This window comes from Gallus gallus, chromosome 28, assembly GCF_016699485.2.
Source record: "Gallus gallus isolate bGalGal1 chromosome 28, bGalGal1.mat.broiler.GRCg7b, whole genome shotgun sequence".
In the NCBI taxonomy this organism is placed as follows: domain Eukaryota; kingdom Metazoa; phylum Chordata; class Aves; order Galliformes; family Phasianidae; genus Gallus; species Gallus gallus.
In genome coordinates, this window is record NC_052559.1 from 2461318 (window position 1) to 2484308 (window position 22991).

Sequence of the window (22991 nt, forward strand, 5' to 3'; positions counted from 1 at the left end):
AACCCTGGAGGAGCGGATTCCCTATTGCACGACCGGTGTGAGCAGAAAAGAAGAAAAATCCTACAGCACCACGGATACGGGATGAGCAGGAGCTGCAATCAGCGCCAGCCCAGCACTGAGCAGTGAAACGCCACGACAGAGCAGTGTATTAAAATACGTACACTTTAATATAAAGACAAAACTTCAAAGCATTTGTTTCCATTACAAATCAAGGGAGAGACACAAGAAATTAATTGAGGGGAGGAAAAAAAAAAAACTAACAGTGCAGGGAGTTAGAAAGGCGGGCGGGGATATATATATTATACGTACATATATACACACCAGAATTTGCACTACTTCTATGGAAGGATGGAAGGAATGATGGGACAACTTACCGGTGTAAAATAAAACGACAACAAAAAAAAGATAAATTAGGGGAAGTTTGAGTTTTAAATAATTGGGTTTAATCGGCTAAATTATATAAACTAATCCCTATTCCCTAGGAAACATCCCGTATCGCTGCTCTAAGAAAACACGTGGTGGTTGTGGTTTTAGATCCATGGAAAATGGATCGTTAGTAGTAGTTAAAGGTTTGCTAATCAATTCCTGAGCAACAGCAACCTCATGACCCGCTGCGTCCCACCCGGCTCCTATGGAGGGTGCAAAGAGACCCAACGAGTTGGTTTTAATTGGAGATTGATCGCTTGGAGGATCAATAGGTTCCAGGAGCCACGCGGGATGGACCAACCCATCCTCCTCTTCCTCGTTAACCACAGCAAGAAGACCTCGCTAACGAGCCAACCGCGCCAGAAGAAAGCAACAGCTGTACCTTAAAACAACACTAAATCCCAAAGCTGAGAACTTCGGGGTCAGCGCTACAAAACCCAGAGCTGCACGAAGGGGTTTTGTTTCTGAAGGATGAAGATCGAAGGGACCTCTGCACAAGGATGCAAACAGCAGATGCGCCGGAGGGATATTTCCAGTATGTGTTTCCCATTTTTGGCCTTGGGGTTAAACCCTGAAGTTCACAGTAGCGTCACCTCTTACTGCACCATTCTGTCTCAGTGGGTGTTTCTAAGGTGAAAGGATGAAGAAAATACGGCACACCACCATCCTACACACTGGGAATCCATCTTATGGTGAGAACCCGATACGGAGACGTCAGAGCAAATAAAGGAAGAAAAAACAGCCCCAAGACCTCAGATATTCGTACACCAACATCTGCACTTCCAAAAAAAAAAAAAAAAAAAAAAGCCCTACTCTTGTGGTTCTGCCTCTGTGCTACAGAGCTGGCTCACAAGGACATCGCCTCCTTTCCTGCGCAACCCATCCTTGTTGGTTTGCCATCCTCTGCACACTAATAGAGATCCTCACGGGGAGCTCCACCTCCTCCTCCTCCTCTTCTTCCTCCTGGCTCAGGCAACGCACTGAGAGCAGAACTCGGGGAACCTCCCAGCAAGCTGGGGTAACTCCTTCGGAGAAAAAATAACCCAGAATCTGTACGTTTCCTGCAGGAAAAGCACCAATTCCAACACAAAAACCCAACCAGGCAGATCGTGGAACTGACATCGGGATGCAGACCTGGAGAGGGGCAGCTCAGCAACAGCAGGGCGCGGGTTGCAGGTGGATGGTTGGACAGGATGATCTTGGAGGTCTTTTCCAACCCTGGTGATTCTGTGACTGGAAACCCACCGCTGTGTGTGGCCATTGGGATTTATCAGTGCAGCCAAATGGGACCATCAGCTCGCAGCCCTCCTGTTCACCTCCTGCAGCGAAACGACTGTCCAGATCCCACCCCATCCTCAGTGCTATGCAGCTGCAAACAACTTTCAGAAGGAAACTGCCCACCTGGACCCCAGCCTGCAGCACTGCTCTGGCCAGAAACACTGGAGATGCGATGGAAGAGCCTATGGAGCTCCGCTGAGCTCGCCTGGAAGTCACTCACTGAAGTTTGATTAAAGCATAATTAGAAAGAAATCTCAACTCAAAGTGAGTGGCTATAGCAACAGTTGGGTGATTTCAGGCTGAGGAGGGATAGGTTGGAGATGAGGAAAAACTTCTTCTCCAGAAGAGTGGTCAGGCACTGGCACAGGCTGCCTGGGGCAGGGAGGTCACTGTCCCCAGAGGTGTTGGGGAACAGTGATGTGGCACTGAGGGACACGGTTGGTGAGCAGTATTGATGATAAGTGGACAGCTGGACTGGATGATCTGAGAGGTCCTTTCCTAACTTCATGACTGAGTCTGGGGACCTGATGGCTCCTGACCCACAAAGCATTGCAGCAGGAACCAGTGGGAGATGGAGCTCTGACTGAAGAAAGACAAAGATCTTTCCTATCACCATGGTTGTCCAGTGCACTGAAGGGAACAGCCCTGCACCCAAAAACATGAGGCAGCTCAATCCTACAACCCCCCAAAAGGCAGAGCATGCACGGTCCGTCCCAAGGTTGACACTGTGCTGCACAGTGCTCAGGAAGGTCCTTTCTTTCTGGCCAACGTCCACTGCCTGATGGATTCCGGCTTCCTGACTTGCCCCTTGCTGGCAGCAGTGGTGCGGAGGAGAAGGAACATTTGTAACAGCCATCCAACGGCTGCACCCGGGCAGGAAGCAGTAACGGAGAAGGAATTCTTTTTTGGAACCGACTGCACAGCTTCGGTTACTCACAATTATCTCCAACTATTGAAAACAGGTTTCAGATCTCTGGCACAGCAGTTGCAGTCGTGTGTGTCTCATTGCAGCCATATGGATCAGATCTGAACAACTCCAGGAGCTGCTACTCCAGCAGCCCTATAACCAGCTAATGCTGTCCCCATTCTGCAGACAGGAGAGAAATGGGTTGGATTCACTCCAGGTTATGGCCAAGCAGCAAAAAAGATGGGGACGTGGGGAAGACAATGCAGATCTCATAGCAACCACAGTGACCTCTCCCCAATGAAGTGACACTGGGACTTCAGCCCTATGCACCTAGCTTCCCATCTCACACTGCTCAGTGGTTTACATGGCACTCCCAGCAGGGATCGGCATGATGACATGCACCATGCTGGCACGCAGGAGCTCATTACAACCACCCCATGGGCACACGTCTTCATGGTTTGGGATGAAGGTAGGGGAACAAGAGGCCTACAGAACTCTGACTTGGTCCATTTTCTGAAAAGGATCTGCAAAAAGCAGAAGGACTACAGGGATAAAAATGGGGGAACACAATTAAGGCTCCTGCCTCTCCAGCCATTGCTCATGCCCATCCCCACCTCCCAGGACCGGAGCGCAGTGCTGGGAAGGATGTGGGGCAGCTCTGCAGCTCGCAGCAGCCCACAGCTGTGGATGAAGACGGGGCTGCCCAACTCCCAGCTGCAACACATCTGGGTTACACTGTCCTCCTGGATTCCAGGACATAAACTCTGTACAGCTCCTACTAGAAGCTACGGATGTTTCTCAGCCATCGCCCTCTGTGCGTTTTCGCCCTTCTCCAGGTTCTCCCCTTGCAGCTGTAATTCAGCAGGGCGCTCTGCTGCCACGTCCTCTCCCACACACAAAGCAGAAGACAGTTCCCCAAAGTCCCTCCTTTCCAGGGCTACCAACCACTTCCCTTCTCAATGAACGAGACAACAACATCACATCAAAAATTTCTGCACACAATGGCCGCCTATGGAAGACACACATCGGGACCAACAAATAACCACATGCTGAGCTGAATCTCTAAGATTGCAGAGGATGAGGTACGAAGAAAAGGGGATGAGGTACAAAGAAAAAGGTCTACATGGAACCTGCAGAGGGTGGAAGCCGTCAGGGAACTGCTCCTCGAGGAGAGCACGCAAGGACAGAGCCATCTCACATACAGAGGCAGCTGGAAGCCATGGCACCCAGCCCGGCTTGTCGTGGCCCCGGGGCACCCTACTGAATCTGAGCACCTGGGCAGATGTCCCCAACACCTCAACGTGCTTCTCTTCCCGTCATTCTGCTGTTGCAATTCCCCTTCTTTGACTGTAGTTTCCTTGATTGGTGCTGGGTCCAGTCTGACCTACAGACTGGGCGATGTCTACATAATGGGTCATCTTTCTCTCCTCATTTTGTGCACTTGAATAAATAAGTTTTTACACGTTTACTGTGCACTGTACAGTCTAAAAATAAAGGAAATAAAGTATATGAAATTTATAAATTTTCATCACATCTCTATAAAATACAGCCGCTGCTCCGAGCGGCTCTTTCTGTACACAGAACACCGAGTCACAATACAACAAAATGCACCAGTTCAATGCACCACTTGCACCGGGGGCAATGCGGTGAGCGAGATGGCGGTGTTGTGAACGACCATCCAGATCCACTTAAAGCAAAGAAATACAAAAAGCAAAATGCACTTAGTAGACGTCTAAGCCATTTCTGAATCAAGTATCAAAACTCTACCAACAAAATACATTGTACTCAGAATGAAAACGAGCTGAAAAATTCTACCTGCACCGGTACAGAAGCACTATGTTCAGTCTTCCCAATGTCGTCTCGAGGGCCTGACCAATCCCAGTGATCACACACCCTGTTCATATGCCAATGACATCCCAAAGGGACCAGACCAGCTACCGAAATCCACAGCCTGCGGACGGCCCGGTGCGGTGGGATGGGGCAGGACTCTGATCCCTCCTGCTCAACCGAGCTGCCTGGGGATCCAGCTGCAACTCCAGAGGGGAGCACGAGCTCTCATTTGTCCAAATGCAATTAAAACCCACCCAGTGGCTCGGTTCTCGGAGCAAACCGCCAAGTGAAAGACCGCCGCAGCACACGTGGCTGTAAACCAAGTGGATTTTGGGATATGAACAGAGGAAGGTGAATAAATAAAAGCAGACCTGTCTGAGAACTGGGTTTGGCATTGGTCAACCCTCCAAATTCAGCACCAAGGATCAAACTAGAGGCACAGTTCTGACGGATGAAATAGCACCGAGAAGAGGCTCTTTACATCTCTGCTGGTGTGCCAGTCCTTAGTTATTCAGAGAATTTAACCACAAGTTGTATTTATGACTCTAGGTGGAATAAAATAAGTCAAAATTATTTTCACGTTAAAAAAGATAAATACTTTACCTAAACTATCAACAATACAAACTGGAGCCTTAAGTATTTCTTTTGCTTTTTTTTTTTCTTCCTTTTTTCTTTTTTTTTTTTTTTCCTTTAAACTCAGATTCACAGTAAATATTATTTTCTCTGTTGTTTAGGTCTTTTTAGGTTTGTGTTTTGTCCAGTAGTAAGAGCAGAACCCCTGCACAGGCCAGTGAGCACCTTTCAGTGGAAGCCGAGTGAAGTTGGTCCACGTTGTCCTTGCATAGGTCACATTGGGTTGAGGTAGAAATCCTAGTTACCTGCACAACAGGAGAGGAAGAGACTCATCTCAATGACAAAATCCACAGCGTGTCAGATGTGTCAATCATTTCTACATTGCTCCGAGACCGCGACCGGACCGAGATTCGAGACCTTCAGACAGCAAAGGAAGAAGAGTTGACCCAACAGCGTTGACCCAACCACAGGCAGACAGGAGGAGGCCCCCCGAGGGTCGGACCCCACTGGGGGGGGGAGGAAGGTCTCTGCTTGCCCATGGGGGGCTTCACCCACTTCTAGCACACACTGATCTGCTCTGAAGTTGTTAATACCTTATGGAGGAGAAGTTAAGCGGATTATTTCAGCCCCTCAACTCTGGATTCCAGCAAGGGCTCTGAGCACACGGATTTATAATGAAGTTGGGGAAAACACTCAAATATTTGACCTGCGTCATATGGAGCAGCACATGTGTGCCACAGAGCACCTCCTGGGAGCACTGCTTCTGCAGCTCTGCTCCTCAGAACACCTCCGGACACCCGGCTGTCTTTCAGTGGACTTCATCCACATGCTGCTTTGCCCAACAGATGCACCCCATGAGATGGCGTGGCACACCCGATGGGATGGCAGCTGGTTCAGCAACACCCCAGTCCCACTTAAGGCACCTCCTTCAGCAGAAGACCTTCCCACCACTCCCCGGAGTCACTCAGGCACACAGAGCCCCAAACCTCCTCCTCCTCCTCTCCCAGCTCTCTCCTACTCAGCCCACCCCATCAGCACATCAGTGTCACTGCGGCCACAGCACAGGGATGTCAAACTCTTCCTCGGCCTCCCTGCTCTGTGGGGCCGAGGTGGCACTTACCTGCCTCACCAACGCCTACGGGGACTGCATTTGTGCCCACCCAGCAATGTGGTGGTGAAGGCGCTACACAGAATGCACAGCCAAAAGAATCTCTCAGGGATGTTGTAATTGAGGCATATGTTTTATAAGCAAAGAGTATTCAACCATCCATTTTAACGCAGCTTTGGGATCAGTGAACAGCAACAACATCAACGGCCTACAGCAGAAGCACGGAGCGAGCTCAGGGCCCTCACACTGCTGGAGCTCTGCAATCCCGAGCTGTTACATCACGATGCCACAGAGCATTTTTCATAACAGTGCCCAACTCCGTGCCGGTGCGCTTTATTCTAAAGGCATTTAAACAGTGCTTCAGTAGAAATGCATACAGCCTCCAGAGACCCTCCTCTCTCCTACAGCCCCAGCACGGAGCTGCTAACCCTGCACATTCCCTACAGTCTACGCAGGGAGTGAGCAATTGCCAAGTGAGCAATTCTATGATTCTATAACAAAGCACTGATGGAGACTGTCACTGTGTGCGTACTGAGCTGCAGTGCTCAGCTTGCCTTCTTGGTTTCCTCTTCTCTGCTGCAAATTCTAACCCTTCTTTGCTACCCGTGGCTGTTTCTCAGGGATGCAGAGGGTGTGCTGACTGCAGTGCACCAGCAGTGCATTTGCAATCTGAAGCTGCAGCTTGGGACCTGGAGGGTTTGGAACTTTCTGGTTATTGAGCAGCTGTTGTTGGCTGAGGTTGGGAGCAGCATCACGCACCCCAGCGCCACGGGAGCACAGACTTGTGGAAGGAGCAATGTCTGCATTAGAATCATAGGATGGCTTAGGTTGCAGGGGACCTTAAAGATCATCCACTTCCACTTCCCTGCCCTGTGCTGGGGGGGAACCACTGCTGATACTCATATAAAAACCATAACATAGAAAGACACTCCTCCTGACTGCTGATTCTCAGAAGTAAACGCCTGCAAGGAGCGATCCCGACCTGAACGTAACCCCAGTGTCAATGAGACAGCAGAGTCAGCACTCCTTGTCGAGAAATCCTGACTCCCAGGCCAGGCAGCACGGAGCTCTCTGCCCTCTGCCACCGCATTACCCCACATTTCAGAGGTTTCTGTTTCACAGCCCGTGCCCACCCCTCTCTGCAGAGGAAGAAGCATCACTCAGCATCTCGCACACCACTCCTGGGGTTCGTCTCTAGCCTTACCTTACAACATAAGAACCGTTAGCTAAGCAAGCTCTTTATCGCGGCTTAACCCCAGAAAGGTGCGAAGCGGAAGGAGGCTGCATGCCAAGCGTGACCCACATGGCGGGCGCGCCGGCGGCCGTGGGCTGCGCCATCGGGGGCACGGACTGTGCCAGCGCCGAGCGGGGCAGGGGGGGGTGGTGGACGGTAAAGGAGGGGCGGGAGGCTTTGTGCTGCAGGGAAGCGAGCTTGATAGACAAAGCGGTGTTAGAGTGGACAGAAGCGGCGGAAGAGGATGGCAGGAAAGCGTCGCCGGGTGGGATGGATGGGCTGTGCAGGAGGTCGGGGTTAGAAGCGAGCAGAGAGGGGGGTGGGGGCAAGGAAACGTTAGGAGGGGGCGGAGGGGGATGGAAAACAGATTGCACTGGCGCTCTGTTGAGGTGCTGAGCGGCTCTATTCTCGCTAGATGTTACTAAATTAGAGGAGGGGGGTGGGAAGGATGAGGATGAGGTGCTGGCAACAGCCTGCAGGGGGTTTAAGCTTAGCACTGTGCTGCTAGAGACAGCACTGCTGCTGAAACTGGCTCCAAACTGATGAGGAGAGGAGGCAGAAGGCACCGCATGGTTAAAAATACCTGCAAACAGGAGAGAAAAACTCAGCTTCAACAGATGGGCTTTGTACAGTCTCAGGTGACAAGAGAAACAAAACAAAATAAAATAAAATAAAAAAGCAAAATTATAGTAGTTACAGCCCCATACAAAAATATGCAGCATGAGAAGGCAGCAAGCAATGAGAGGTAATGGTGCAGGCCAGGAGGTACAAGAGGTCCACTTACCTTTCCTACTGCCAACCTCTACGTGCCACCAGGACACGTGGTCAGACCCCAGAACTGTCAGTGCTATACCACACGGGCAGACTCTGAAGAGATTACGGGGTCTCTTAGAGCCGTTGATGAGAAGACTCAGACTGCTGCTCTTCCCTCCCCACCCCTCCTGCTCTCCCACTCACAGGGCAGCGCAGGGGAGACCGCATTTCCAGCAAATCTACATGCTGAGAGATGTGAGAGTTAGGATTTCCCGACACGGTGCCTGAATGGTTATGGATGGGGAAGACACACTGCCCCGGACAGGGAGCTGGGACAGGCCCAGGCTGTCTGCTGCTCCTGCCAAGCTGAACCCCAGAAGCACAAGGTGCATATGGCACTGCCCTTCCTGGCAAAAAGATGCTCTTTGTGTCCGTTCACGAGCCAGAATGCTACACAATTCCCAACACCGCTTCCTCTGATGTTTTGCTCTTCCTGGATCATCCTCAATCCTAATCCCAACCTCTACTCAAGCTGACAGAGCTCCTTTCGCTTGGTGACACGACAGGTTAAACCTTTTACCTGCAGGCAGACCTAGGCTGGTTCCAACACAGCAACATCTGAACAAACATACATTATGAAATCACAAAGTCGGGTGTATTCTTTCATTGAGGTGATACAACAAGTGGACAAAGCTCATGGGATTTCACTGTGGGGCAACGGACCCATCTTAATTTCGGAGAGAGAGAAGAGACGTGTTATGTGGGATTGCTCTGCTTCACATCCTGCGGGAAGTGAAAGGGTTTCAGCCCTGGAGAGGCAGCGTCAGACTTTCCTTTAGGCCCTGTCTTAGACCAGAGAAAGAGTTCTGCCTACCTCCAACTGTTCCACCTGTAACCCCAGGAGAGAAGTTCCCCATAGTGTGAGAATTAGTCAGTCTGGTTGCAGCTGACGACACGTGGACCAGACTGGCAGCAGCTGGCATGGAATTAAATAAGGACTGCAATACTGAGGAGTTTGTCACCGAGTTGAGGTTGGCTTGCAAGGCCATGGGGCCGAGGGGGAACTGCGATCCAGTGGTCAAAGTGTTGAGGAAGGGATGGTGCGTCTGCACAGACGATGCTGGGTTGCCTGCTGAAGAAACAGCAGTAGAAAGGCTTTTCCCATTCAGAAGGCCACCAGATGAAACAGCAGCAGAAATGAAAAGGTTATGGCCGTTTTTGAACTCCACGTCTCGGTCCCTTCCTTTGCCGACCTTTCCGTTATGCTGCAAAGAGTTTTTCTCTGAAGAACCCCCCGCACGAATGCTCATTTCACTCATGTCTTTGCTTTTGACTCCTGCCCGGCTGAGGTCTTCTCCCTTGGCGCCGCCGAGGCCTTCGAGTTGCCTCTTGTTCAAGAAAGGGTTTGTTTCCGATATCCCCACATCTTTGCTCCGCTGCGACTGGAACCCCAGAGAGCAGGCAGCGGCCGTCCCGTCCGAGGCCTTGTGTGGAAGAGAAGCACCATCGATAAAGCTGTGTAAACCAATGTCAGTCGACAGCCCACCGTTGTAGGCGAACCCGTTGGTGGGGTTTGTGCTGGGGCTGAGCCCGTCTGCCCCCGACGAGGGCATGGCCATGCCTTTCCTTGCGTGTGCCATCTTGGCATCCATGGCGAGGCTGTCCTCAGAGGACGGCCTGAAGGCAAACAGCGAATTCTGGCTCAGAGAAGACACAGACTGCAAGGGACTGTCCGTGGTTTTGGTCAGGTTGATGTCAGATATTGGTGAGAAAGTAGATTTCCATTTGCTGCTGTTCATGTTCTCGTTGGGTTGTGCTTGTTTCCTCCCAGATAAGCTGCCACCTGGTTTGGAAGAAAGGTTTCTAAATACCAAAAGGCAGTTTGCACTCAACCTGCTCACTAAAAACGTAGGTTTTGCCTTCAACAACCTGGATTTTGTCAGTCTGTAATTCTACTTCTGATCCAAAAGCAGAATACCTGTGAAGTCACCCACACATCCTTTACATTCAGCTTCACATCTGGGAAGTTTTGAGAACGCTGATCTACTCTTGCACTACAGATCCCTCCCCAGGCCCTGACATGGCATAACACAACTCATGGGATCTTTGGTGGCCTGTGACTACAGAAAGAACCGACCCAGGATCTGTAATTATCAACCACCCGTCTTAATTATGGTAACACAAAGCCCCGGTGGGAGAGCACTCTGCTCATCAGCCTTCTATTAACAACACCCATTAACAACACACCCACTCCCCAGCCCAACCATTGCCCCAAGCAGTTTACATCCCTCACACCCACCATTTTCAACAGTCTTCTGTGGAGATTTGCTTTCCAGCGATATCGTTGCAATTTTCCTCTCGATCCTAGTGGGAAAATAAAAAGGTTACAGCACTCACTGCAGTCATTTGCTTTCATATTTACACTCAGAGCCTCACGTTCACATCCTAACAGTTGACTGGAGCATGGAAAGCCAAGGCACTACACGGGACAGGAAAACCATTTAGAAATATCCACTAAAAGCTAAGCAGAAGCTGTCGCATACTCTGCGCTCTGTGCCAAGGTTGGTGTGTGCTTGGAGAACGCCCACCATTGCTCCTCCACAACACGAGGTCGGGGTCATTCATGCACGCTCACCTGGTGCTGTTGTGCTCATCTTCAGATCCCTGCTCGTCATCTGACGTGAGAGGGGAGTAATGAACGCCGTTGCTCTGAGTGAGGGGCTTTTCCTTTTTCAGTACCGGGGGCTGGTCGTTGTCCTGGTAAGGAACAGGAGAGTTCTTCAGGGAGTTTTCAGGAGAGGAAATGGCTGTTATTTCTAAAGGCTGGTTAATGTTATTGACCTGGGCAAGAAGGAAAGAAAGCAGTTACGGGTGAGAGCACCGCTTTAGAAACAAGGCATCTCATTAAGGATATGAATGCGCCCAGCTTTAAGACAGGCCAACTTGGCACTGTCACTGCTCTCCCCCAGCACCGTGCAGCAGAGCCTGGGATGAAGGCTTTAAGATAACTTGGGAAAATATCTTATTTTCATTACTTGATTTTATGTTTGAACACAGCAATGAAGACATGGAAAAGTGACATTTCTTCTCGAACTGCCACTGCAGGATCCCACGAGCACAACTTGTGGAGCTGGCTTATTAACGTGGGAACACCATATGCTTCTGGCACTCGTGAGCTGTTTAGTCAATCTTAGCTTAAACTACGTCCAAAATATTTAATCTACAGGATAAAAAAAAAAAGAGCAACTTCACTGTAAAAACAGGCTTTGCTGTAAGAGGCGAGATTGCTTTTTAATTTTTTAGTGCTGTGACGGGAAGAACTCTTTGGAGATGTTCTCCAAAGGCATTCAAGGCCATGGAAGGGCCCTGGGCAGCCTGGTGGGGGCGCCCAGCCCTCAGAGGGGTGCTGGAACTGGGTGAGCTGGCCCTCCAACCCAAACCATTGTGTGATATCTATACCAAAGCAGCTCCCCGACTTTCAGCAGCTCCCCTGCCTCTCACAGGGGCCGTTTCCACGAAGGGTCGTCACTCCAGTCCCAGCCACCGGCCCTGCAACAGCCTCGTGCCCAAGCAGAGAGCAGCCGAAGCTGACTTCTAACTCAAAGAAACCCCCCCAGCCCTCCGCTTTCACTGCAGCCCTTCCTTCCTGCCCTTACCATGGAGTTGATATTGAGCGGTGAACCTGATGGCTGCGTAAAGAGTCCGGACACAGCGGGCAAGGATTTGCGTTTGGGGGAGACCCCGGAGCCCCCGCTGAGGTTCCCAGTGGAGGATCTCTTCCGCCGGCCGCGCTTCTTCCCGTCCTGCCCGTGTGCTGGGCCGCAGTCCAGCCGAGCGCTCGCGGGCAGAGGGCTGTGCTTGGTGGAAGGGGATTGTTTTACATGTCCTGTATTAGGAGAGATTGTAAAGATGATTCTTCTCTTGGCCTCGTTCTCAGGATCTGAAAATGCTGCATCAGACTGAAGATCCCCCTTTGTTCCTTCGGCAAACATCTTCTGAGCATCTGCATAGTGCAGTCCCCCTACCAGGCTCTGGGAGGTGCCATTTAACCTGGGGCTTGCTGAGTGCTGGTGAGCAGGGGAGCTTTGCCCAGAGTTCCTCGACTGCATCATTAGCAAAGGATGTTGTGGAGTGGAACTCCGAGACCCTACTGAGTTAAACAGACTCCCGGAGTCGTCCAGAGCTGCCTGATCAACACTATGGTTAAGATGGGCTGGGCTGTTTGTAAGATTTCCATTGACTGCCACGGAGCCAGAAGAGTAAGAAAAACCTGTTGAAAGGGAAAGTATACATCACTGCTTCTGCTGAGCGATAGTTCACAGTGCTACATGTGGGGGATGGCTGGGGATGGCCCGGCCGTGCAATTGGGATGCTGGCTCTGCACGCCCACGGTCCCACTCGGGCCAAAACAATCTGCTCTGCTCTCTCATCAATGCTGTATGGAGATAGCCTGGAATGGAACCTCCAGTGAAAGGCTCTCGTAAACTGTTACACCTCCAGAAGTCGGGGCTCCTGTTTCTCTACTCCTTCCTATCATATCGAGGGCCAAATTGAGTTGGTTTCCTTCCTCAAAAATAAGGGACTCTGTCTGTACAGCCCAACTCCTGCTCAACACTAAACAAACAGCAGTGGCTTCCAAGCGAAGGGATCTCACTGCGGCAGTGATGGATCTCACTGCCACCTGGGATAAGCCTGGGAAGGGGATGAGGTATTTGTCATGGCATATCACAAATGGGTTTAGTGCTCTCGTAAGGCCTTGTCTCCAGGCTGCCTATGTGGGAGGGACAGAAGGGAATACAGCACTGTTTTACATCGTCTTTTCAATAATTCTTTGTACAGAAAATTGCAGCCAAGCCCTGCTTTGCAAAACAGATGCTAGAAACAACACAAGCCCCTCAAGGTGATGAACGTGAAGAATAAATGCAGTCTGACGAGGGATCGGCTGCAGGGCAGCTTCTGTATGCAAGAACCTACACTTCTCAGTCCACAACATTTCCATACCCTGAACAGCTACAGGCCACAGTTCCAACAGATGGGTGAGCTCAGAAGTGATGTCTGTACTTAAAGGCATCCCTACTCTTTCCCTTGTTTCCCAGATTCTGGTGCCTTTACAAATGCTCATGAGACATCGCTGTGATTTGCTTAAAGGAATTAATTTTGCTATTAAAAATAAAAATAAAAATAAAAAACCCTCCACCACCACCCTGCAAAAGAGAACTTTTCAAGTGACAGCTCATAGGATAGCTGTGGATCGCTTGGATGCTTCATCCACAGAGAGGAACGTACAAAAACCCAACCACTGCAGCTCAGGTAAAGACAGACTCCAACGAATACTCCACGCTGAAACCTATCCAAGCTGTAGGCACGGGTCTGACAGGCTCAGAACGTGATAATCTGTGATCCTTTGGTCTGGTGACAAAGGGCACAGCTCCCTAGTGCTGATCTGCCCGGAGTGACCCGCTCACAAAACTCCAGGTGTGTGCACACGTGGATGTGACAGAGCACCTTCGCGCCGTGAGGCTGTTACCTGAGGTAGCCAAAGCCAGTGGCTTGTTTCCAGCAGCATTGCTTACACCATTATGAGAACTAGCACCAATCTGCTTTTCAAGTGTCGATGAGTCTCTGTTCTGATGAACTGGGCTAGGTGTGCTTCTCTGCGGGGCAGAAATGGGTGTGTTAGTGCAGGAAGGGTACTCAGGAATCACCCTTTTAAACAACATTCACATGCAGTAGCAGATCACCATGGAAAGCAGCTCTAATCCCCAGATACCCCAGATTTATCATGCTTTGAGGAAAACACAGACCAGTATGGGGCACAAAGACACGCTGCCATCTGCTGCAATGAGGTGCTACCCGGCGTGCACTTTGTACCATGCACACAGGGGCTGTCCCAGCCTCAAGGCACTGCTTGGGCTCATCCCTCACAGCTGAGGCATCGCTCACAGACCACCCAGCTGAGGCAGGGATAGTCTCATGGTGCAGGCAGGAAGGCGTGGGGGCTACAAACAAATCAACTGACAAATGGGATTCCCTGCTCCCAGGGCCACAAACCCTCAGAAGCTGCACTTTTCCACAGGGCAAACACTCAGCCCATCAGCTCTAGGCACATACTTTGCTCTTCCTCCTGGCTGAAAGTACCACCACTCCACAGACACAGGAGCACAGGTAAGAGCCAAGAGGATGAACCCCAGCAGTAGCACAAAGCACTCAGGATGAGCAGTCTGCTATGGATGTCAGCACACAGCACCCCATTTCTGCCCCCTGTGACGTTCGTTAGGGATGGAAAGCACTGACAATGCCTTACTCACCACCTTCTCAACACGGCTAGGCAGAACTACGCTGGCCAGAGGGATGCTAACAGGGAGCTTATTGGGCTGCACTGTGCTGAGAGGAATACTGATGGGTAGGCTGGTGATAGTTTCTCCATTACTCACAGAGGTTCTCTCTCTCAAAACCTGCAAATGCAAATGACAAAGTGATGCTCTCAACTGCAAGCTGTTACTGAAGAGACGTTCTGAGCTAATGGTAACGCGCTTATTTAGATTTTGCTCTTTTTTCTTTTCCCTCATTAAGAATTACATCATTAAGAGTGATAACTGTATCACTACACATGCTCTGGAAAGCCAGCGCACGCATACAACACCAATACAGTGGGACAGCAATACCCAACAGCACAGAAACACATAAATTAGGGCTCCTGCTGCCCCTAAGCATAAGGGAAGGGCTGCCCTAGGCGAGCTCCTGCCCCAGTGTTTGTCACAGCTCTGTGAAGAGCACTCAGCTGGCAGACTTCATAGCCTGAGATCCTCTGTATGCAGAAGATGCAGCAGTCAGAAGTATTTCCATGGTAACCTCCTGTTGGAGGGCACCTGCTTGCTCTGAAATGAGCACCGTGAGGATTTCTGGCAGGACCAATTGTATGGCTGAACATTTTTTATTTTTTTAATACAAAAGGCAGTCTGGTTTTCAAGTTGAAGCAGACACACAGCAGATCAATACAGCCCTATTGCATTACCAGCATATTCGGTATGCAAACCAGCAAGTCAAAGGTGAGCACATCTTTCATGAGCACCATATTCTCTTCCTCTAGCCAGTTCCTCTTATTTACCGCACCACACCTCCTGCATTCTGTGTTATTTTCCAGGCCAAGATGACCACAGACCAGAACATGTCTGCTTCTCCCAGCCTGGCAACCTCCTCTTTGTTCTACCAGTCATCATGTCTCCATGCTCACACCAAAGCACACCTCTTACCTTCTCGCCTGCAATCGGTAAGGCCGCTGGGGAAGAGGGCCGAGTTTCCTGAGGACTCAGCTTGATGCCATTGGAAATACTGGGGCTTGGATATGTAAGGCCGTTCTCTTTGACGTGGTCAGCTCTGCAACAGAGATTTGCCACCATCAGAATACAAAGCTAACGACTTCTGCTTTGCAAAGTATTCCTGCACCAAACCCAAGGCACCGTAACACCGTGTTAACCCAAGCAGCTGAACTGCTGGTTCTGCTGAGACAAAACCTTTAAGTAAATAGAACTCCACCTCTGTAAGTATTTTTCCACAGTCCAAATAAACCACTGTTATTAAAAATAATCATAGAATGGTTTGGGTTGGGAGGGACCTCAAGGATCATGAAGCTTCAACCCCCCACCACAGGCAGGGTCGCCAACCTCCCCATTTCATACCAGCCCAGGCTGCCCACGGCCCCATCCAACCTGGCCTTGAACACCTCCAGGGATGGACGGGGCATCCACAGCCTCTCTGGGCAGCTGTTCAGCACCTCACCACTCTCATAGTAAAGAACTTAAAGAACTTAATCAAGCCCTTCCATCAAGGATTCAATCAAGCCCTTCCATCTTTCATCAAGAGAGGATGGCTCTCACCTCTGTATCTCACTCGTTGTTGCTTTTCCATTGACTGTGTGGTCTTGATTCAAGTGTCTCCTTAGTGCTATTTTCGCAGGGGAAAACCTGGTATAATCAGGTAAGGACAGGCTCGCCATCCTGTCCGCCTTCTGCCTGCTGTGGTTTGGGGTACATGGAACTATTTCTTGGTCCAGATGAGAGGTCATGTACTGAGGGGTGTTCTGCTTGGAGGACGGCCTGCTGAAGGTGTTGTGAATCTCATAGGGAGTAGCGTGGCCATTCATGGACAGTTCGGGGCTCATGCCATTGACGTGGGGCATAGGAAACTTGGAGCACTCGAGCTCCAGCTGGAACCTGCCATGATCAGCCTCAGCATCGCGGCTCAGGTGGGTTTTATTCCGTAGCTGCACTGACAGTGACTCATCTGACGGCGTGTACGATTTCAGCTGCATGAGCTCCTGCTGCCTTTGGCTTTTCTCAAGTTCCACAATGCTGATCTTTAAACAAAGAGGAGGACAATGATTAAAGACCACACGTAACAGTTCCGAGGCATCACGGAGCGCTGCCTCGATGTGCTTTGCAGAAGAAGTGACCCCATCTCAGGGAGTGATGCAGAACGGATGACACACGCTTTGAGGACCAGATTTCAATGTGCTGCTCTGAGCCCACTGCTGAGATGTGCAGGGAAGGGGAATGGCTCAGAGACTCCCAGAAAGCACATTTCACATTCTGGAAGCAAACAAAATGTCTCTGATGTAATACGGAATAACCCAGTAGTGTCAGGCACTGAAGGAAAGAGCCACGCTCTGCACAGACACAAATCCTGCACATGGTTGGATTAGCTTTAGAATTACACAAAAACAGTGGAATTCTTTCACATTTTGTTTCACTGCAGTGACATTCTGTGGGACCTCATTCCAGAAATGAGACCTCAGAGCACACAGAAGGCATTATGTTGAAGCCACATACTATGCAGACAAGCAAGACCTTTCTTTTCACCAGGCCACGCTTTTAAATGATGTTTAATGATACAACACGATTCCTTCTTCCATAGCATTACCAGAGAATGAGGTCACAGCATTTACTTCCTTCAACAGTTATCTACATCCTTATTCTCCAAGCTTACCAAACCCCTCCTATCAGCAGGGACTGATCTCCAGACGAAGCAGCCACCAAGCTCATCCCCTAACACCACATTTAGCCCAGCACTCTCACTGCCCAGGAGCTGCCCTGGGTTGGTGATCCCGGAGTTGTGTTTTGCTCTGTACCTGCAGTTCCAAACAGTGCTTTTGTTTCTCAGAAATCTGATTCTTCAGAGCCTGCTTCTCCTTCAGCAAGTTCTCCAGTGACAGCGTGGACCAATCTAGCTTCAGCTCTTCGCAGCGTGCCTTCAGCTGCAGAGACATGAGATAAAAGGATCAAAGACAGCTCTCAGTGTTTCACACTGCTTGAGCTACAAGGTGAGAGGCACTGCACCTCTCAAGAGGGTAACAGCAAGAAGGTTCTTAACCTGCCCAAAATTCCCCCCCAGCTTATGCCAAAGGAGCACAAAAGGGCCCTGTAGTATTTGTGTCATTTGGGAGGAGGTGACCTGGGTCGTTCTTAAACCAGTTATCACCTACCAGGCCCACGATCAGATCTCCCCCTGCCTACCTTAGAAGTCTGAGTTATGGGATGAAAACTGTGAGCATATCAGCTCGTGCTCTTTCCCCCTCAGATGAATGAGAGCATCACTGCTGCTCAGACACAAGCTCAGTACGCACCAGCTGCAGGCTCTGGTTCCTGAGTTCGCTGTTATCCTTCTCCAGCTGTTTGGTCTGTTCTTTCAGCTGCTGATTGTGAGCAGAGATTTCCTTCTGAGCCTGAATCAGGTCGTTGTATGTCAGAGCCTTCACTCCCAACTAGGACACAGGGAGGGGGGAGGGGGAGTGAGAGGGAAAGAGATCACTCAGTAAGGCCTTGACACACCAATTCCAGATAATGGCCCATTCAGAAGCAAGGCTGAGGAGACCTGCAGCTCCCAGGAGCCCCCTAATGCCCCCCGGGGCACTTAATTGCTATTAGAGGATGAGGAAAAGAGACAGAAGTACCTCATTTGGAGCTGCTGTTCAAGCATTTAACCTGGGAACTGGCATTTCATTCCTTGCCAGTCCAGAGCACTATTTCTGTACAGAGCCACTACGTTTCCTCCTACACTTCCAAACCAAACTTAATCAAAGAGTGAAAGCGATTCCCCGTGATGTAGCAAAAAGGAGGGTGCTCTGACACCTAACGCTACTCTGGGCTCATTTGTTTCCAACCCATTTGCATGGTCTCATTTTTCTTGCACCCATTTGCATGCAGATGACCACAAGCACACGCTGCCACCACACCACAGTCACCTCATCGAGTTTCTGCTGAAAAAGACGTTTGATTTCCTCTTTCTGTGCCTGGCAGTGGGTGAACAACTGCTGCGCTGTCCCCAGTAGCTGTGCATTCTTCTCCTGGGAGAGGGAAAAGACACAACACACCTTTAGCACCAGCGCTGCACAGTCCAGCTCGGTCAGATGCTCACATTTAGTCTGCACAGCAAACTGGGAGTGAATCTGAGACCTGTGACCAAAGCCAGCTCTGTGAGCTGCATTTGTCAGCTTTGCTGAAGATAAGGAAGCTGAAAACAGCTTTGAAGTAGTTTCTTCCACTCAATGGTAAAACATAATCAGGACGGTCTTAATTCATTTTTATCCTCCTACCGCATTGTAAAGAAGTAGTAATAATCACATCCTACAGAGCAGAACTGGAACAGATTATCTGCAGGAAATCTGTTACTAAAAAGGGAACACAATCTGAATCTCCAGAGCCCCCGCTCAGAGTTTTCCTACACAATACTCAGCAAATGGAAACACGCTGTGGGGGAGGTGGGAGGGAAGCCAGGAACCAGGCAAAGCACTGGGAGCAATGATGACAGCACGATGCCTGCAGCCACCCCAGCCCTGTGCTGCCCATTGCATTCCTCAGCTCGATACTTGCTTACTCATTTCATGGTCACACACACGCGGGCAGCAACGTGCAAGGATGGGACTGCCCGAGGAGCCTCATTTTTCAGCTCCCCAGAGAAATGGGAGAGAGAAGTTCCCACTCTTCTCCAACTTCTGCTGTTGAAGCCAAACAGGAATTGTGCAGAAACTGAGCTGTGCATTCCGAGAAAGAGGAGGAGAAGGGCACAAAGCGTCCCGATCTGCCAAGCAGTCCATTCAGATCCAATGCATGCAAGAAAACACCTTACCCAGCAGGCAGCTGAGTGGCTGCAGTGCTAACCTGACCTCCCCCGTGCTGCTGGTGTAGCTGCTCTGCTCTCAGCACCAGCTGTCTCCTTCAGCCTTGCCAGGCAGCCGAGGAGCTGACAGCTCCATCTAAGGGTCCTCTGTGAACTAGCAGCTCACACAACTTGCTTATTTTCAAACCGTATTCACAAAAGGTTCCTCCTGGACTGCAAAAACCCTCGTGTTAGAGGGAGTTATTAAGCAGCACACACAGCAGTGCTTCGTCCTGAGTCCTGCTGCTGGGAAGCTCACCTAGCTGTGGTCTCAACACGGAGCACTGAGTGCTTTAATGGAGTGCAGCAACCCCATTAAAAACATCTTTTCAGCCTGAATTTCCCATTTCCACATCAAAGTACGAAGCAGCTGTCAGACACCAACGTGAGCCCATTACTTTTCCCCACTCCAGTTCTGCTTCCAGAGTACAGCTCCATACCCACACGTTAATGCTTCTCATTCTGTTTGCTGGGCAAGGAGGTGAGTTAAATTTATGGCGACCTTTCTGACAAGCGCAGAACAAGAAGGGAAATAGGCTGCTTCAGGAAAAAGCTGGAAAATAAACTGCAACAACCACAGGGAAAAATCCACCTGCACAAAGAGCACAGCAGCACCAACCCATCGCCAGCAGCGAATGGGGCAGCACAAGTTGGCCTTTCCCACTTGGAATAAGAGTTCCCACTACGGAAGATCCCATAATCATCGGGACTAATTCAGAAAGCACTTAAATTACTCATGGACTGAGGTGAAGCAGTACAAGAAAGGCTGTTTCAGCAGTAAGTCTCCTCCCTCTGCTGGAGGGATGGCTCCACAGCACAGCACAACGCCACACTTGGCAGCAGCAGCTCTCGGTCTGCCTTTCCACGTGCACAACGCCATGGATTTACACTTTCCCCACCAGGGTAATCTTAACATATCGGCATTATTAGGAGGTCAAACAGAGCATCCTTAAGCTAGGGGACAGGTGCATCTATTTCTGACCCCGTGCTTCAGTTTGTCACACGTTTAATGAACCGTTCTGATGCCCGAGCACTCAGCATTCGTTGAGGTTTTCACAGTGGGAAAAGAGTAAGATGTGAAAAAGCAGCAAATGCAGCTGCAGAGAACAGGCATGGCAGCTTCCTTAAGGACGGGCATCAGGACAGCAGCTTCCTGCATGTGTGCACACAGCCTTGAATGCCAAAAAGAAGAGGGAAAAACAGAAGAAGTGAGGCAAGCCCTCCCTGGCCAGGTGCACTGCAGGCATTGCACCTTCCCAGTTTGCAGATGGGACATTCAAGCACACAAAGACTGGCAAATCCAGCAACAAAATCCCCATGCATTCAGCCTGATTAGCACTCTGGGTGAATCTCTGCCATCAGCCTGCGCTGTACTGCTGTTCAGGTATACGCAGCATTGTTTCCAGGCATCTGGTAGCCCAACAATTTTGTTTAGAAGCATTATAAACAGACACCCACCTTCTCCTGCTCCAGCAACTGTTGCAGACTTGCTTTATATTGAGGAGTTTTCATGTACGCCATGAACTGCATGTACTGGATCTTAAAAGAGTCTGCAAAGAAGGAAGGAAAATATGTATTTTAAGCATAAGAAAAGACAGTGCTCCTCTTTTGGTCCATTTGCTCCTCTGCCCCCCAGGCCCTGCACTCGCTGGCTTTCTGTTTGGACTCTCACTCACACCAAACCATTAAGGATCAATTTAAAGCATGCTGAAAACGGTCCCCTGATGCAAAGCTGAACTCTGGGATCCATCAGCTGCTTTTCATAGGTAACCCAATGGAAATCACGAGAAGTGCACTCTACAATGAAGCTCAGAGGAAGACAGTGGGTGCTAAAGGTGGGCCTGCATGATGAAAGAGGAGTTGGCTTTTAATACACCAGCAGCAGAAACAACACAAGACGAGCTGTGAAAGCCCAAACCTTTGCTCTTTCTCCAAGGATTACTTGCAGTAATCCTCACCCTCCTTTTACTTCTGTGATGCAACACACCTTCCTCCTCCTCAGCCCTCCTGGGGCATTACAACACAGCTCCAACCGCACCATTGCAGCCATCCTGCTGCAATCACAGGCAACCTGAGCACACAATGGGCATTGCACAGACTTTTGCAGCCATCCTGCTGCAATCACAGGCAACCTGAGCACACAATGGGCATTGCACAGACTTTTGCAGCCATCCTGCTGCAATCACAGGCAACCCGAGCACACAGTGGGCATTGCACAGACTTTTGAAGCCATCCTGCTGCAATCACAGGCAACCCGAGCACACAATGGGCATTGCACAGACTTTTGCAGCAAGGTTTCCTCCAGACAAGTGTCAAATTCAGACAGCATCTCAGTTTTGTTTGACTTTGCTGCGTGTTTCACAGGGAAAGCAGAGTGCTGTTGTCATTTGTGAATGAGAGAATGGTTTCATTTAAACTAAAGTTGTTTCCGATGAGCCTTTTGCACTGAAAGCTATTTTGGATTCCTGCTAAGCCCCAGTTTCTTCCCTTTTGTGCCAAGCTGAAACAAAATCAGAACCAAACACAGACCAAGACATCAACTTCAGCAGCCAGATGAAGTTCTTCTTCCTCTCTTCTTCCTCTTCTTCCACAGTGTCTATGAACAGCCCTGTATGTTTAGAAACCCCAAAGCAAAGGTCCCCATCACAGTGATGCCACAGCCTTACCTAGCAGCTTCTGTAGTGCAGGTGGGGTGGGTGTCACCAGCAGCTGGTTGGATGAATGCCGTTGCACTTTAGGAGGTAGTTGGTAATATGGACTATGAGGTGACTTGTATGCATCTGAAGAGAGAAACACAGACAGCCTTTCAGCTGGAAAGGGCACAGAAGCTTTACCATTGCAAAGCATTCGCCTGCAGTGAGATTTGGTAACTCTGCTGGACAGACACACCACAATCAATTGCTTGGAAGGGCAACTGCAGTGTGGCCCTAGAAGGCAGCAGTGAGGCACAGGGCAGCTCCAGCTCCTGGCCAAGCACCTACACACTCACAGAGGCAAACCAGCATTTTGCTTTGGTGGTGGGGGAGGAGGTATGGCACAAACCAAACTAAAGCAGCACTGAAGGAAGAACGACCTCAGTGCATCCAGCATTTAGGCTCACACAGAGGGACAGGCTTCTCTGAACTCACCCTGAGGAGAGGATGAAGATGTCTGTGACACAGTTTGAGCATGCAGAAGTTCTAGTGCAGTTTGGTTCTTCTTGGTCTTACGCTCCGTATTTGCAGTGTTCATTTTCTTGGGACGCCCTCGCTTCCTGCCTGCCATTTTCCTTCCTTTTTTGCTCAGTTTTTTCTTCCTTGCTTTAGAGGGAGATGGCTTTTTAACAGCATTTGCCCCAGCTTTTTCTTCTTCAGCACCAGAATCCTAAGAGATTTTTTAAAAGCAGAAAGCTCTTTGGTTATTGCTACCTACACAAGCAGCATTTCTTTTAAGCAAGCATTAATAACTTTGTTTAATATATTTATGAAAGTCAACTGTTCAGGAAGTTGCCGATGAACTCAGCTTGCTTGGAACCAGAGCTGTCCCCAGCAGCCCAGAAGTTGGGCTAATTCCCTTCTGGGCACACTCATTACAGAAACAGAGGTCTAACTCTTGTCTAAGAAGAGCTGGTTGTTCTCCTATTGACTATGCAAGTCAATACAAGTCCTGTACAGTCTTCAACTGACTTTAATGAAGGTCAAAATGCATTCCACCCTTCACATTTTTTTGTGCACAAAACAGCCACTGCA

The 22991-nt window shown here is 49.9% G+C and overlaps 1 protein-coding gene across 8 annotated transcripts in view; it reads right to left on the bottom strand.

The window, feature by feature from the left end:
• Positions 1-144: 144 nt before the first annotated feature.
• The window catches only part of DOT1L (DOT1 like histone lysine methyltransferase), a 58833-nt gene continuing 35986 nt past the window's right edge, over positions 145-22991 (bottom strand). For 2 of the 8 annotated variants that reach the window (XM_015299864.4, XM_046904646.1), the window contains exons 14-28: positions 22392-22626; positions 21930-22043; positions 20722-20813; positions 18350-18451; positions 17732-17869; positions 17237-17362; positions 15987-16465; positions 15363-15486; positions 14418-14564; positions 13637-13763; positions 11766-12379; positions 10745-10950; positions 10409-10473; positions 8984-9952; positions 145-7939 (exon numbers count right to left, since the gene is read on the bottom strand). In XM_015299864.4, coding sequence (XP_015155350.2) covers positions 7362-7939; positions 8984-9952; positions 10409-10473; positions 10745-10950; positions 11766-12379; positions 13637-13763; positions 14418-14564; positions 15363-15486; positions 15987-16465; positions 17237-17362; positions 17732-17869; positions 18350-18451; positions 20722-20813; positions 21930-22043; positions 22392-22626 — 4116 coding nt within the window. In that variant the 3' untranslated portion in view covers positions 145-7361. The remainder of the gene's footprint in view (positions 7940-8983; positions 9953-10408; positions 10474-10744; positions 10951-11765; positions 12380-13636; positions 13764-14417; positions 14565-15362; positions 15487-15986; positions 16466-17236; positions 17363-17731; positions 17870-18349; positions 18452-20721; positions 20814-21929; positions 22044-22391; positions 22627-22991) is intronic. The other 6 variants (XM_046904647.1, XM_040653667.2, XM_015299868.4 and 3 more) reach the window with 6 other exon arrangements.